At 37.3% G+C, this 18,194-nt stretch overlaps 1 protein-coding gene across 1 annotated transcript; it reads left to right on the plus strand.

Annotated features, from left to right (window-relative positions):
- Positions 1 to 1,031: 1,031 nt before the first annotated feature.
- Positions 1,032 to 16,611, plus strand: LOC113074987 (noelin-like). The gene is made up of 6 exons (XM_026247702.1): positions 1,032 to 1,706; positions 2,783 to 2,932; positions 3,681 to 3,836; positions 6,401 to 6,620; positions 9,208 to 9,314; positions 14,289 to 16,611. Exons 1-6 carry the CDS (start codon positions 1,557 to 1,559, stop codon positions 14,961 to 14,963), a joined length of 1,458 nt encoding a protein of 485 aa, XP_026103487.1. The 5' UTR covers positions 1,032 to 1,556; the 3' UTR covers positions 14,964 to 16,611.
- The last annotated feature ends 1,583 nt before the right edge of the window (positions 16,612 to 18,194 follow it).

The following is an 18,194-nucleotide window of genomic DNA, read 5'->3' on the forward strand; positions in this document are numbered from 1 at the left end:
GTACTTAAGGAGAAACTCTGCGTATTGAGTGGTGAGTGAAGAGTTGATGCACTTCTGAACCCATATACACACAGGAGCGTTTGCCAAATATTTATGGCTGATATCAGACGGGGCCCCTGGTTCCCCTAGGCCAAAAGTGGCCGCTTACCTCGCTTATTGGTGAAGTCCACCCCCGTGTCTGTCTGTGATTAATAGGTGATTTATGAGACTACACTACTCATTCTGTTTTACTGCCAGATAGTGGTCGGGTGTAATTGCATCACAGTAACGCCGGTCACAACACGGGGGCGCTCTAGTCATTCTAATGCAAACTGAATTAATGCACTGAAGGTAGTGTATCTGATGTGTACTGTAGGATGCATGCAGAGTGGGTCTTCTCCGGGACCCTGTGACTCTTATATGTTTCAGTTTTCACTAACAATCCGTCTACGCATGTGCATGTCAGAGATTTTCAAATGTTTAAGCCTTCCAGTCTTTACATAAAAGGTATTCCAACCAAATATTCCACTTGTGTTCCTTTATTTCCCAGTCGTATGAGTAAGCTAGTGTCCTCGTGACACATCTTGTGAGTTCTTTAACAGTAGGCCTGCTATTTCTGGGGAAAACAAACAAACAAACAAAAACCTCATAAAAGTGACTTATGGCAAGGTGCTTGTTAAAATAGCCCGTTAGCTGTGTGTGTTTGACATTACAAGTCCGAAAACACTAGACTCAGGTTCTCTTGAGGCCGTAACCATGTCAGGAACACCATAAAACTGGTCGTATAACCGTATTATAGACTTACATATTACAATTTACAATTTACAAAAAACTTTAGTGTTTGGTTTAAAACTTCGGTTAAAATAAAACTTTTGTCGTGTGAAAGAATCAAAACAGATTATGCTGCGAAAATCACATACAGAAAATTTGACGCCCCCCGAAAGTCTTTTTTAACTCGGCTCTCGGCACATTGGTGACAGTTACAATTCTTATAGGGGTGCGCGGGTGATATGTGATCGTTATTCATTCCCGTTGATCCGGAGTGGGGCGTGACATTGAGATGTTCCGTTTACAACCTTAAATTATATCGTGTCATTAACAGGATCCGCTGCCAAGTGCAAATCCCTTGTGGCGCGTCTCGTGAGCGGAGGCGCGCTTGACGCGTTCTAGCCTTCCCTTATATAGGAGCGCGTGGCGCCGCCTCCTTTCTCATCCACGGAGAGCAGTCGGCGTGTGCAGTTGTAATCCATCCTGAATAATTCACTTGCGTGGTGAAGGCGGACCAATAAGGGCGTGAACGCAAACAAAAGAGGCACGGATAACGGAAAAGACACTAGACGGGAGCACCGCGGAGACGAGGGTCACAACTGCTTAGTTTTTATTACTCTTAACAACGTCGGACTCCCTTCAATCATTGACATTCATGAAGATGTGCACCGCGAGACCGACCGAACCGGGACCGTTAGAGGAGATGTTGCGGATGATGGTGATGCACGAGACGCTCACGGGCAGCGATGCTCGCCGTTACTGTTCCCCGGTGGCTTGTGTAGAATGAGAGTTTGGGTCAGTGCGCAGAGATGTCGGTGCCTTTGCTGAAGATCGGTGTGGTGCTCAGCACCATGGCAATGATCACCAACTGGATGTCCCAGACACTGCCTTCACTAGTGGGGCTCAACACCACCAAACTGACCGCGGCGCAGGGCGGCTATCCTGACCGGAGTATAGGAGTAAGTCTCGTGTTCCTTCCCCTGAAAATTCGAAACAAAAGTTAAAATATTAAGCTTGGATCAAGTAAAAATATTTTCCATTTGCGCATATAGTAGCGCGTTGCAATTAAGCGTAATATTATAATTTTTAAAGCGCTTTTTGTATACAGATGTTTATTCTTTTGCATTCTACTCCATTCATTCTTTAAAAATGTCCAATGCAGGATCGTGTGTGTTCTCCGTTTCAAAAAGTGGCGTTCACGGACCTGCTCACCGTGATGTCATGGAATTTCGAACGTTCAGCTATTAATATTACAATTTGTAATGTTTCCGTGTTCCAATTAGCTCTTATAAAACTTTTTTTTATTTTAATAAACCAAAATTGCTGCAATAAGTCAATAGAAATCGGGAGCATTTTTTTTGTGTGTGATTTCACTAGAATGAGACAGTCCACTGAAAAAAATCAAAGAGGTTCTGAAAGCACGAACGTGTTTTGAACACATATGCTTAAAAAAAAAAGAATGAATAATGGAACAAAAAGGCTATCACCAAATACACTGCAGATGTAATGCAATTGTTTTCATTTTCATGAACAATTTTAATATCACTTTGAATATTGGGCCAGATTAAAAATGGAATGTGACAAGAAAAAAGACTTCAAAAGTCTTTTTGTGGAATTATAATATTCCATTGGGTTGGAGATTGTGGAGATATAGGACTCTCCGGACCTGCATCAGTGAATGCTCATCAATTCTCCATCTGTCCCTCACTGTCACCAACTCCAGACAGACTGTGATTGGATCTGTAGCTCAGCAGCAGTTCAAGAACGACACTCAGCTGAACAGGATAGATGGCCTCTAACAGCTGTCTGTCCAATGTGACTAAAAAACTGTGCACATGATTCAGGCTGATGTAAAGCTGCTGTGTTTTGATTGGTGGGTGGGGAAGTGGGTGTGGTCTGATGTGGCACAAGCTGATGGGATTTTGCGCAATCTTGTGTCATGTGTTTGTAATGCCAATAAATCTGGGATTACAAATAAAACTAAGAACTTGAAGAAATGTTGTAATATATCTCGTTCTGTTTCATCTTCTCACAGGTTTTACCCGCCAACCCTGAGGAGTCCTGGCAGGTGTACAGTTCGGCTCAGGACAGTGAGGGCAGGTGTGTGTGTACGGTCGTCGCACCGCAGCAGACCATGTGCTCAAGAGATGCCCGCACCAAACAACTCCGCCAGCTACTGGAGAAGGTGACCTCCCGACCCACAATGCTCTATTGATTTGCCCTTGGGAATCACATTACTTATGAAAGTTGCCAAAGACACTGAATATATGACAACCAGAGTCTGGAGTTTTCCTCCAAAGATCAAAGTGACCTAGAGGCATGCGCCTAACAACACAGGCATCAATATCATTCGTATCCACATACTCAGAGTTAATGAGTTCCTCTGGAACAAGGCTGGCACAAAGGCAAACAGACTTTCTTCAGAAAGAAGACGATGCAACTCCTCGGACACATCAATCATTAGCAGATGTGGAATAGCTGCAGAATTCACTAGTTTGCTGAAAGTCACTAGATTTGTTATATATTGATGTTCAGAGTCGATATATTTAGATGTTTCTTATCGTATATTAGATTTTTTTTTATTATTGTAATGAAAGAAATTTGTTAGGAAAAAGCAAGAATATTGCATTTTTGTTCAAGAGAACAAATATATATATATATATATATATATATATATATATATATATATATATATATATATACACTTTTAATTTGACATTGATATTTAATTTCTATATGTAATATTATATAAGTGTAATATAGTGTGTGTATAAAAGATAATAAGAATATCTATATATATATATGCCTAATCACACAATGTGAGTTTTCCAATTTATAAATAATAATAATAATAATAATAATAATAATAGGAATTATATGAAATGTGTTTATAAACAAAACATATTAAATATTTAGTACCTGTGTGTTTTTAGGTGCAAAATATGACACAATCAATCCAAGTATTGGACCAGAGGACTCAGAGGGACCTGCAGTACGTGGTGAAGATGGAAGATCAACTTCGTGGCCTGGAGACTAAATTCAGACAGGTGGAGGAGAACCACAAACAAAACATCGCCAAGCAGTACAAGGTAAACACACAATTAAATGCAAGCAGTGCACATATTTTACATATATGCACACATCCCTCCACAATATCACACATGAACAAACTGCAGATCGCATGCACACCTATAAATGCTTGTGTGATTTTTCTGAAATGTGCAGACATGTCTGATTTGATCCAAACAATTAATGAACTTTTGGTCAAATTAAATATTTGCATTGTTGTGCAAAAAATTAAACATTTGTTTTTACTGAATTAAATATGATTCTATTATTATAATAACATATAATAAAAAAGCAAAAAAAAAATAAATGATCTGCACATTTCAGTTTTTCTATAATATAACAGTCCAAAACATCCCATGAACCACACACCTGACACATGCATGAAATATAATTTTTGTTTGCACTTTGTAACACCAGTCTGAGTACATGTGCGAGTACATGAGTGTGTGTGTGACTGTGAGAGCACGTGAATGTGTTAGCTAGGTTAGCGAGTTAGCTCCCTGTGCTGAGTGTGTTGTTTCTTGCTTGCAGGGCTAACTATAAAGACATGATAGGAGAGCCAGAGGCCAGAAGAGGCAGGTCTAACCCACGATTGGCTGAAGTGGGCCTCAATCATGCTGTTTATGTCACGATTCTCATATTCTATTCGACATTAGCTGTAAGAAACACTCCTCCCCCCTCCCTTATCCAACCACCAATCAGATCTCCTCCTGCATGCTACTCTAAAGAACTGTTACATTTTATTTATATGATCTACATTATTTAGTTTCATTGCTATATTGCTATTATTACTTCTACTACTTCCATTATTATTCTCATCTTTGCTAGTATTGCTTAAGTTTTCATTATTATTATTATTATTATTATTATTATTATCTCTTATAATTTGTCACTATGAGTCTTTGGTTTTTGAAATAATATGCGTTTTTTGGAAGTAAAGAATTTAATCTTAACATCACATTGTTGTATGTGAGTTGTAATTTCAGCATGTGTCCCTTTCTGCTGTTGCATTCTAAACGACAACTAATAAAGTCTTTTCCCAATTGTTTACCGTGTTCAGAGCGCTTGATTTCGTCGATAAATGTTTGTAAATATATTATTTTTATACGGATATGAGTAGTTTTACTGCAGCTTGGCCTCTGGTCTCTCACTGGCTCTACAAGCACACACACACACACACACGCACACGCACACACAAAGACTCTTAAAAATTTACGTTTTTAAATGTTGTTGTTTTTTGAAGCACTTCAGCAAAGAATCCTCTTTTTAAAAAATATCTCAGGGTTCTTGAGGTGCTGCATTAAATGTAAGTTTCTATTACAACAGAAGTTCCTAAATATTAGCATCCACTGTTGTTAAAGTGCATCAGTACATACACTAAATGGCCCAAAGTATGCGGACACCTTTTAGTTAAAGGATTTTCATCTACAATGTCACTTGATGCATAAAATCAAGACTACAACCAATATAGTCTCCTTACCTTTTGAAAAACAAGTTCACTTTTGGCTTACCTTTATAAAGGGCATGTAGAAAATATATCTCAGGATTAAAGCACAAGATTATTAAAACATAATGACTTGAAATGATCTTTAGAGTAGAACTTTTTATTTGACATTATAAGTGTACTTACATGTTAAGAAAATCACCTGAAACAATTATTTGCAAGTACAGTTAAAAAAAAAATATATATATACTTTTAAGATTTGAAATAAACTATAAGTGCACATTCAACACAACTAATAAAATTAATTTAATTCAACACAAAAAGCACACTTCTTTTTCACAAGAGCAAACGAGCGTGACCTTATTTATAATATATATAATATAATATTATTTAATGAGCCTTCTGGTGGGGACAAGACCTGAACTCTTACAAAAGACCTTTGTGACCATTTTCAGTCACCCAACATCAATACCTGACCTCACTGATGCTCAGAAATAAATCGCTGCATCCAAGTTTCTGCATCTAGAAAAACCTTCCCAGAGGAGTAGAAACTGTTACAGGAGCAAAAGAAAGACTAGATGCCCATTCACACCAAAACTGATTACTAGCATCCACACCAACACATGATAAGAAGTTTTGTCATCTGCCACTTTAAATGCTTTAGTCAGGTGAATTCTGATTGGTTGTCAATGTTTTTTATCGTCCATCAGCTAGAAAAATTGTTCTGAAAGTGATTCAGATGACATAGTTCCTTTGTGCCCTTATTATTATCAATGTGGTGTTGCCTCTGCCATTCCTTTAAAACTAGAACGATATCTTTATCATTATAGTGTTATCCATGGTGTGCACGGGTCTTAACTCATTGTAAATAGTTTTAAAATGAAAGGACATTGGTGTGGTGTTTAGATGTCCACATACTTTGAGGCAGATACGGTTTTCTTTAAGAACTCCAATGGTGTTAAAACCCATTGAAACGTTTATTAAGAGTGTCGAGATGAACAAATGCACATATTAATGTACACACAACAGTATTCAACACCTAGATTGTTCAACTCAGCGTAGACAGCAAGGGTTCAGACAGGTTTCAGAACATACAGTATAAGCAAGACTTCCCAATGCTCCCACTTTACGTATTTGCAGGCCATAAAGTCAAAAATGGCGGAGCTGCGTCCACTGATCCCCGTACTGGAGGAATACAAAGCGGACGCGCGGCTGGTTCAGCAGTTTAAGGAGGAGGTGCAGAACTTGACGTCCAGCCTCAGTCTCCTCCAGCAGGAGATGGGAGCCTACGACTACGATGACCTGCACTCCCGTGTGGTTAATCTAGAGGAGCGGCTACGTGCGTGCATGCAGAAGCTTGGTAAGACACACACAGTCAACAAATACTTATCCTTCTTTTACCAAAAACATGATCATGGATCAGCATTGTTTACTGCATGGTCCTGGAATTCCAGGTACAGTGCAAAATAATGTGTTGATCACCATAAAAAAGTATGATTAATGGAGCCAATCTGCAACTGTTAAAATACTGTTTCAATATCACAGCCACAAGATGTAAACTATTTGTGTATACATTAGGTATTATTTTTTTTTTACAACTTGCTTGCATTACAACAAATACAACCATAAATATTACAATGTAAAATGCTATTTTTGACTATCTGCACACAGAGTAAAAGTAAGAATTAATGAATAATAATGAAAGAACGAAAAAAAAAACATGAATAGAAATAAATTAACATCAGAAATAGAATTTCTAACACAATGTAAAAAAGCTGCCTAAAAAGATCACTTAAACAGCATCTTAACAGAAGTATTTTTGGAAAGACTTTTGGAACCTTTATTTTTAGGAGCAAACTGAAGAACTATTTAAAAAGATTGGGTACTAATTAATAGTGATATAGAAATTAAGTCTCTCTGATTCACTCTAATCTGATTCCTCAAACACTTTGTCTGCCATTTCCCAATGATGAAGAACAATCTCAAACGAGATCTTTTTAAACTGTTTGTTCTTCTTGTTGAAACTTTTGCTTACGTCTCCTGCTTCTCAGACGTTTCTCCTGAGGAAAGGTCATGTGTCTCCTCGAGGGCTTTCAGAGATCTCAGGATCTCAAACCCTGTTGGATTTGAACAAAAGTCTGTAATCAAAAGTTTCAGATTTCAGTATTTCTCATCCATTTCTACAAAGTTCAAATGTTCTGAGCTGCTCTCCACATTCATTTTACAGCTCTGTAATCTTAATGTCAACTATTCTCTCATTTGGGTCTGTTTTAGTTTAGCACAAACATCTGAGATGTAGCTGATACTTCAATGAAGCACAACTGAGATTTATAGTCTCTTGAGCTATAAATGAGTAAAATTATGCATTCATTATCACAGCTTCAATTTCCCAGCATCCACACAGTTTCTGGAAGAGAAATCTGGGTCAGTTTTACTGTACGATCAATATGGCTTTAAGACAACTGACTGATCTCTCCTTTCTCTCACACACACACACGCTCATCCATGTGTGTCGCTTCTGATGAATATGAAACACTTACAGGAAAACTACATGAATTTCACATATTCCCATCCACATGTGACATGAATTTGTTTTTGTTGAGGACAGATGTATTACTGTTACTGTTCTAAGCAATCAGATTTATAGCAATTTCTTTCAGAAATGTAAAAATAAAAAATAAAAATAGAATTCCTCAAATGCCATTTTGATGTGATCACATGATTAAACAAGAACACAAGAATTTAAAGGGATAGTTCACGCAGAAATTAACTTTCTGTCATCATTTACTTACCCTCATGTTGTTCCAAACCTGTAAGAGTTGATTTCTTATGTTGAACATAAAATAAGATATTTTGAAGATTGCTGGTAATCAAACAGTCGGTGGTTCCCATTGACTTCCATAGTAGTGTAGTTTTTTTCCCCCTATGGAAGTCAATGGGAACCACCGACTGTTTGCTTACCAGCACTCTTCAAAATATCTTCTATGTTCAACATAAGAAAGCAACTAAAACATTTTGATCAATGATGACTAGAATTTTCATTTTTGGGTGAAATATCCCTTTAACGTTCTTAGATGACCTCAAACATGAAATTAGTTTTTTCCTGTACAATGAAAAAAATACTGGGGTAAAAAACTATTTTCACTAAAAAAAATGCTACTAAATCTCACAAATGAAAAAAGAATTGGCTCATAACACTTTGAATTGAACATGACATTGAGAAGTAGAAACATCGTATTCTCTTGTGAAACATATTCTAATAATATTTATTCACTACTTTGCTTTTTTATTTTTACAGCGTATATATTGACAATAATGAATCAGTAATCATGTACAATGTGTGAGAGGGTTGTGCATTTTTCTGCAGATGTGTGTCTGCAATATTAGAGAATCAGGGCTTTAGTCTAAAGATAGTAGCGTAATAATTTAGTCCTGTATCTCCCTCCAGATAACAGATTACAGCTCAGTGTGTTAATCTCAAGAGTGTGTGTGTTGAATGGCCGAGGCTGAGCAGGAAAACACACACACACACACACACACACACACACACACACCACAGTTATTACTCACTATCACCAAAGGATGTCAAAAAACATAATTTTTTATATTTATCTTACAATTTATCTGTATATTATATTCTCTCTCCGTCACACATATGAAAGCCTTCATCTGTATTTCCATATTATCAATGAAGACGTTTTCTCTCTCTCTTGGCTATGAAAGCTCATAATGAAACTGAGTTTGACTCAGTTAAATTCATTTAATCATAACCTTCACTCCAAGATATAAGATTACCACAGTAATTATGACTGAATCAGACTCATCATAACATTACAGCATTAAATCTCATTAAACTCATTAAACTTGTTTGATAATAAGCTTCTCGTTAGAAAGTGTTTGTGTGTGTTTATGTGCGCAATTATATATGTGTGTTGTGTTTCCTACAGCGTGTGGTAAGCTGACTGGCATTAGTGATGCAATCACTATTAAAATATCCGGATCTCGGTTCGGATCCTGGATGACAGACCCTCTCGCTCCTGAAGGAGACACAAGGGTGAGTGTAAATGCACAAACATACATATTTCCCAATTTTAGACATATATAAATGCAATCAGACATGCGATATCATTCAAAAGATGGGGTTAGTAAGATGTAATGTTTTTGAAAGAAGTCTCTTTTGCTTACAAAAGGTGCATTTATTTGAACAAAAATAATAGTAATATTTTTAAAAATATTATTACAATTTAAAATAACTTTTTTAATTCAAATAAAATTGTAAAATGCAATTTATTCCTGTGATGCAAAGCTGAATTTTCAGCATCATTACTCCAGTCGTCAGTGTCACATGATACTTCAGAAATCAATCTAACTTATTGATTTGCTGCTCAAGAATCATTTCTTTTAAATGTTGAAAACAGCTGTGCTGCTTCATATTTTTGTGGAAAGCTTTTTTCCTTCTTTCTTTGATTAATAGAAAGCTCAAAAGAACAGCATCTTTTGTAACGTTATAAATGTCTTGGCTGTCACTTTTGATTAATTTAATGTGTCCTTGCATTTATTAGTATTTGTGTATAATGGTAACTTCCTTCTGGAAGACAAACAGGATTCATTTCTGAGATTCATTAACATGCAGATAGTGGAGGATATCTGGTTATTTTATGCCGGGAATAAAAACCCACAAGCACATAGCTGCCGGCAACCACTTTATAACCACATTGCTTTATAACCATAAAGAAAAAACAAACCTCAAATGCAAATAGACATGCTTAAGGAAAAGCCACGTCCTATATTGAAATACAGTATACACAGAGAAGAGTTAAAATGCACAATGAAGTTCTTTGCCCTAAAGGGACAAAGTCGTGGCCTAGTGGTGCTTCCCACTGCTCCGGGTGTGTGTTCACAGTGTGTGTGTTCACTGCTGTGTGTGTGTGTGTGTGTGTTCACTGCTGTGTGTGTGCACTCTGGATGGGTTAAATGCAGAGCATGAATTCTTCTGAGTATGGGTCACAATACTTGGCTGTATGTCACGTCACTAATGCCATTTCAGCTAAAATCACATGTCACTGTGCAGTAGATTGGTTTATTCAGATGACTTGTCTTACTATACAGGTGTAAAAAAAAAACAAAAAAAAAAACATGATTCTTAGAGAGTTATGACTTTAAAAAGGGCCTTTACAGTTGCCAAAAAAATAACTGTTTTTTGTTACTAAATTGAATAATCAAGCCCAGTTGCCCAGGTGACAAAAAGTAACGCAAAAGTAACATAATGCATAACTTTTCTATCACAATTTGATACTTTTTGGTTAGATGCAATATTGTAATGTATTACTTTTAAAAGTTACTTTTCTCAACACAGTTTGTGAATCACTTGGAATGAAATAATAAAATAAAGAAATCAACTTGTAATAATGATTTGTTTGCAAGCTTACTTTTACACTGTTTGTCCTTCAAACAACATTTATAAACAGTTTATAAATCACTTGGAAAAAACAAACCAGTTCAAAACAAATATTTGTTTGTGAGTTGAACATCCGTGGAGTTGAAGCCAGGTCACTAACTCTCACAGTGCCACGAGGGGAAAATAAGCGAGGCCAAATAATTTTCCACTCGTCCAGATGTGAAGTGCTCCAGTGGGGCTCGTAATGGAGGCCGCCGAGGGGCTTGTGATAACGGCTGGAGGTTAAGACTGTGGAGGATGAATGAGGGCAGCTGGAAATAAGTGTGAAATTTTCCTGATGGCCTGTTTGTATAAGCCGATTCTTAGCCTAATCATTTCTCTGTGAATCTGTGAAAGTGTGAAAAAGGTTTTTGGTGATGTTGGATGGCAAAGCAGAAGTGTGCTATAACCTTTGACCTATTTATCTGTCAGATTGCACAACATTGTGGTTAAAGATCTGGGCCGGTTACCAAACGTTATAGTATTGAACCCACATGGGCTGATCTATGAGCCATCAGCATTGCACCCTGTCCAGGTTCTTAACCTCAGGTTGCAAGCGACTGTTGTGGCTAAATGACAAATTGGCAATTAGCAGTTGGCATCCCAGAGCTGCATTTGTGAGAAGTTTCCCAGCATGCAGGTTTCCAGTTCTCACTGATGAGAACAAAGTGAATTGAACTAAATAAAGACACCATGAACTGAACGGAATCAACATTGAACTGATTTTATCTGAATAACGACACTGTCTTCAGTAGAGCTGCTTTACAGTAGAATTTGAACTGGTCTCATATTTGATAAAGTTTGCATCATCTGTTATTTCCCTACATTCAACAATGTTAGAAAATTAGTAGTTTATATATATATATATATATATTAACAAAAATAATCATAATGTAATAATTATGGAAATAAGTATGTAAAATTAAAGATCCTAAATATCTCATAATATAAATGTACATACACAATGTGTGCATGTGTGTATGTATGTATGAATGTGTGTATCTATGTGTGTGTGTATACACACACACACACACACACACACACACACACACACACACATACACACAGAATTTTCTATATAAAATGATCTATACAAGAATAAAAATAAAATTATATTTGCCAATAATTATTACCAATATATTGTGCATGCCCAGAAAGGATGATTTTACTTCATAAAATATCAATTTAATGACAATTTGTGTGCTTAACAATTATCTTTAAGGTTGTCTTATATTATGATTATAGTTGTGAAACGCTTTAGCTACGTATGACTACATCAACAATGTAGTTTAGCTTTTGTATCTTACTGCCAATAATCCTACAATTAAAAAAAAATAATAATAAATGTTCACCAACTACCAATTTTGCAGTGTACAGCAGACCAGAAAATATAAAAGAACAACAAATATTCCAATACAAAACAAAAAATAAAAGAAAAAATATCAGAGCCCACTGTACTCATATTAGATTTTTGATTTAGAAACAACACACTTTCACAACAAAATACACAATTACAAACCCATTAAAGTGATGCCTTGCACAAGATAGTCCATCCAGGCTTCATAAACGCAGTAGAGCAATTTTAAATCATAGAACATATAACCTTCATTCACACCCACAGACCTGGTTTTAGCACTTCCCCCTTCCCCTCTTTTTGTTTTTGTCACACTTTGGGTTGGAGGCTCTTGTTCTCAAAGATTGATGAGACTTTAGGCTGTATGTGTGAGACAGGCAGAGCGTGGAGAGAGAGAGAGAGAGGGAGAGGTGTGTGTATGTGTGGGAGTGAACAATAAGCAATATCTCAGAGTGGTTTTTGGCTCTTCAAAGATAAAAAGCTTTGGCAGAGTAGTGTGTTGCTGTCAGAAATATCAAGCAGAGATGGAGCAGCATTCATGCTCTGCGTGAGCATTAAGTTAAAACAAGAACAAACGCCCTGTGACTGACCAGAATGTGGTCAAATATTAATGCCGTGTTCTATATTCTGATCAGATTCCAATTTGATTTCCAACTTCTGACCATAAAGATTCTCAGAAGTTGATGCATACAGAAATAAAATAGCAATGTTACCAGATTTATAGATCAACAAAAAAAAGAGTCCTGGCATCCAAATTCCAAAGGACAAGCTAATATTTACACTGCATGTATATGATTATCAGAGATAATTATTTACTGTCTTTTACTCACTCACACTATGCCTATGCAAAGCAGGTTTTATTAAAATGTAATGATAAAAAAATATATATATATATATATATATATATATATATATATATATATTTTCTCAACACATTTTTACAACACAAACCCAAAGTTTTACATGGAAAGGTGACCAGATCCTGGCCCGAGAAACATCTGTTGGGAAACAAAAGGTTTCTTGTGTTATTTTGGTGTTGGCCAAAGGATGAGTGCCCTCAGTTGATTCTTGGCACTTCCTTCTACTTTTGGGGATTTTATGTCACCACCTCTGTCCAGGACTCGCTCACTGAAAGTATTACCACACGGTCATGTGTAAAGATGCTTTGGAACAGGTTATAATGTGAAAAATGCTTTTAAAACAGTGAAATCTAATCAAATGTTAGTGGATTGAACAACTGTGCAGTGAACAACTGTGGATTTCAAAAGAGGTAAATGTTGTGCAGTATGTTCAAACATGCAGAAGAGAGAGTTAGTGTGTATGTTAATATATACACTTGATGTTGTTTACCGCCTCGTGCCTCATAGAGAGCACACAGACGTCCCGCTGGGCTGTAAGGATCTGGAATATTCCGTAGGCATGACTGCTCTATCTTTCCATTCGCTCACCGAGAGACAGAAGCCCCAGCCATGCTGGGAATTCTCCACAGAGAGTCGCTTTTATCCGGAATTATCTGGAATTATCCCCATAGGGTTCGTAATGCCTGGCACACAGCAACTTCCTGGCTGTCAGTTTTCACCGCCTGCGTTCTGCCACAGCTAGGGAAGGATGGACACCTTCAGTCTGAAATTTAATTAAGACCTCGCTGAACATGTCCTTCTGTGCTGGCAAATTAATGCTAGAACCAAAAAATCTAATGCAAGCGCAAGCAAAATAAAGAAGAACTTGACCCACTTCGATTAATCGTTAAAAAGATTAGTATAAGCTTCAGTACTTCTATCTATCCATCTATCCATCCATCAATCCATTCACGCACCTATCTATCCATCAATTAACTACCTACTTATAAACCTACAAAATGTTCAAAGAAGGCTTTGTCAAGCCAACATTCAAAGTTCAAAGTTTATCTTGATAAACATTAAAATCTGAATTTTAATTAAAGTTCCTGTTTGCTACCTCATATTTAATTCAAATTCAATTCAAAATGGAGCACAACTCTGATGAACATCTTGAAAAGGTTAGATTCAATATCCATTCTGACAAACATCTGCTGCATGTCGCGTGAACATCCGGCAGGGAATGTTTCGGCAGGCATACTGTAGTTAAACAAATCCAAAGACTAATGCACTTATGCACATCTGGTCAACATACTTGTGCTACAGGGGATGTCTTATTAACTCTGTTCCTTGTATTGTTAGTTGTTTATATTGATCACTTACTCTCTCCCTTCTGTCCAGGTGTGGTACATGGATGGCTACCATAACAACCGCTTCGTGCGCGAGTACAAGTCTATGGCGGACTTTATGACGTCGGATAACTTCACATCTCACCGGCTGCCGCACCCTTGGTCCGGGACGGGTCAGGTGGTGTACAATGGCTCCATTTATTTCAACAAGTTCCAGAGCAACATGATCATCAAGTTTGACTTCAAGACGTCCGCCATAAGTAAATCTCAGCGTCTGGACAATGCGGGCTTCAGCAACACCTACCACTACGCCTGGGGCGGACACTCCGACATCGACCTCATGGTGGACGAGGGCGGGCTCTGGGCCGTCTACGCCACCAATCAGAACGCGGGGAACATCGTCATCAGCAAGCTCCACCCTCTCACCCTGCATATAATGCAGTCCTGGACGACCAATCACCCGAGACGCAGTGCCGGGGAGTCGTTTATGATTTGCGGGACGCTCTACGTGACCAACGGCTACTCGGGAGGGACGAAAGTCTACTACGCCTACCACACCAACTCCTCGACATACGAGTACATCGATATCGTTCTGCAGAACAAGTACTCGCACATCTCTATGCTGGACTATAACCCACGAGATCGCGCACTGTACGCTTGGAATAATGGACATCAAGTCCTGTACAACGTTACGCTTTTCCACGTCATCCGCTCGGAGCAACTGTAACCTTGGAGGATTTGGTTGGGAGTATCTGAAGACAATCTTTAGGAATGTTCTTAAACCTATTGTTATAAAAATGCTATGCTGAATGAAAACTAAACCTGAACAACAGACATCTGAATGGAACATAGGACACAAGATCATAAACAGATGCCAAAAAAATAAATAAATAAATAAACAAAGCCACGCCTTTCTGTTTTTTACAAAAAAGGACTTTACTTTATAGGACACAGTCTGATCAGATGTTTTCCAGTAGCTCTAAAAAGACATTTGTCCATGCTTTACTGCACACTGACATGAAGGGAACTTTGGTATTAGTTACAGACTAGTAGTCCACACACAACCTCATAAACTGAGCATGTGCAGGAAAACCGATGGTGCTTCACTTGGCATACTAACATGGACGTCTTACCAGTTTATGCACTCTCCTATGTCCAAACTGCGTGCGTTGCAGAGCTCATTTCTATAGGTAATATGAAAAAATATGATTGGCTGAAGGCGCTGACTGTTGAAAGCTTGTAAGGTTTTACTTGAACATCTGTAGTTGGACCATATCATGGTATTTTATAATGACCTACATGTATGTAGCACCTGAGAACAGACCAAAGCGTGCTATTAAAGTCAACATGAAATCACACATTCCTTGTCTTGATATGCACAATTACTGTTACTTGCTCCAACTCTAAAACGACCTTATATTTCGGAATGACAGAACTCTCAGTTTCGAACACATCCATAATTCCTGGTCATATTTAACAGAGCAATCAATTCCCAATGCATAAAATCAAGTCTCGTCCCATGTTTTTCTTGTCGAAGATCCTGTTAACACAGAAACACATCATTTCATGTTGACTTTTGATCTTCTCTGGTGAGATTATCACCCTTCAGGCTACCGATACTCACTTTGTTATGCTTGTAAATGGATGTCAACTGCATCTGCATCATGATTGCTATGTACGATACACCAACTCCACATAACAAATGTGCCGGTTTTACTAGCAGATGGTTCAGGTGCAATCTTACTCCAATTTAGTCTCTGTGCTGGTGATTTCTTGTAAAATGATTTCTTTAGTTTTGCATGAGCAGGTGTGCTCAAAGGAATGTTTACCTGTGTGATGATGTACATGACAGATTTGGGATTAGGGATGGAGGGATGGAGGGAGGGAGGGAGGGAGGGAAGTTGGGGATGGTTATAGTCTCTAACAACCTGGGAATTAAAAAAAAGAGATGCTTGTTTATATCTGGTTTGTTTCGAGTGGCTTGTTTCTTAACGCCCATCGTTGATTTTTGTAGATTCACCATTTGATGTTTTTTGTAATTTACAGTAATACCGTCTGCTTGAGCAATGCTTCAGTGTTTTTGTTTTAGTTTGTTGGCATTAGAAAGTCTCATTTCTGTCATGAAAACTAAAAAAAAAGATCCATATCAGAATGTAAAATGACCCTAAGTCACTTTGGAGAATATCTAAAATATGAATATTAAACTATAACTTCCTCGAGCAGTCTAATATATAATGTAATCATTTTAACAAGGCTCATACTGTCTTATGAAGATAATTAGCCGAAGCTGATTCCAGCTTTCATTCTTTCTGCGCTTTGCTGGATGTGTGTTGTACCCGCAATACGATGATTCTTATCAATAAAAGAGGATTTATATCCTGATGTCATCATTTGGTATTGATCTCTGAGTGTGTTTCATCATGGGGTCAAGGTTTCATCCTGGACCAACCTTGCTGAAAGAAACTAGCACAAAAATGAGCAATGGGATGCTGGTTTGTGCTCATCAAGATGTTTCACTACCTTAACTTCTACCTTGACAAGTAATATAATGTTGGTTGACAAACTTCATCAGCTAAATTTTGCTGTTACACGTGGAGGACAGGGTGAAATAAATTTCACGAACACATTCCTGCATTAAACTGCTAAAAAGTTCTTATCATGGTATCCTGTTATGTAACAAGACTGATCAAAGGTTATTGCTTTCTGTTTCCTATTTTAAGCTTTTGTCTGAAAAATATTCAGATTATTACTGTTATTACACAGAACTAAGAACAGTCGAAGGCCAGCAGGCACATAATATTTTCACAACACTGCATTTTGGATTACATTTTACAACTTTATAAAAACGTTCTAGCAACCACCAGTTACAACAACATGACTCATAAAAAATTATGGCTTTCTATATAATTATTTTCAAGCACATGTCTGACAAATTTGAATGTCTATGTGGTAAAACATACAAGATTGGACATGGTTATGAGGTTCCTAAAACATTGTGAAAATCCATACTACACTAACAAACACCTGACATCTGATAACTGTGTAGGATACCAAAAATCATTAAAACAACCTGTTCACAACAACAACACGCTGCACTTGCTATGATCCCACATGGGGCACAATGTAGCAGCGGCTAGCTCAACTAAAACACTGCTGAGCAGTGCAAGATTTTGTCTTTTCTGTTGAGTGCTCCAATTATGTTACAATGATATACTATACAGACACTTTCTCACCCAAATGTAAGTGGTAACCAACACAAATCACATACTGCCATCTACCAGGAGTGGAATGGAAGGAGCAGAAACTAACTCTAAAGAAACAGTAATGATTTTAGAAAGGGTATTTAATTAATATTGATTTACACTTGTTTATTCCAAAAACAAATCCATTCCATCCCAAATGTAGATGCTAACATACAAATGTTAAGACAGTGAACTGTGGAAATACATTATTTATCAATGTCAGATTAAAATACAATTTTAGAACAATGTTAATTATGTGTCAATCTTTCATATAATTCTTATTGGATAAAATCAAATCCTGCCATAGTTTTTTTTTACTGTTTAACTAGGAAATGCTTCATCCCTGGAGCCAAATAAATAGCAGAAGTAGCTTTAAAAAAAAAAAAAAAAAAAAAAAAAAAAACATTTCATCAAAATTCCAGAGGAACGTTTCACCTTCTAAGTTAATATTGGAACTGAAATGGACAGTAATGCAGTGAGCAGATCCAGCTGCACATGAATATAAGACACCTGAGGCAATGACTCCTCGTGTCCTGATCAATATATGACAGGACTTGGGCAAAACAGCATTAGACGTTCAGAATGACAAACTATAATCTCTCTGGAAATGGCCCTGAAAAGTCAAACGCTTCCTTCTGAATCTCTCTCTTCTTCTTTCTTTTAGAACTCTTTCCATCTCCATTTAAAGAGCGTTCTCATCTCTCTCATGTGGGTTT

The sequence above is a fragment of the Carassius auratus genome, unplaced genomic scaffold (genome assembly GCF_003368295.1).
Source record: "Carassius auratus strain Wakin unplaced genomic scaffold, ASM336829v1 scaf_tig00015932, whole genome shotgun sequence".
Lineage (NCBI taxonomy): Eukaryota > Metazoa > Chordata > Actinopteri > Cypriniformes > Cyprinidae > Carassius > Carassius auratus.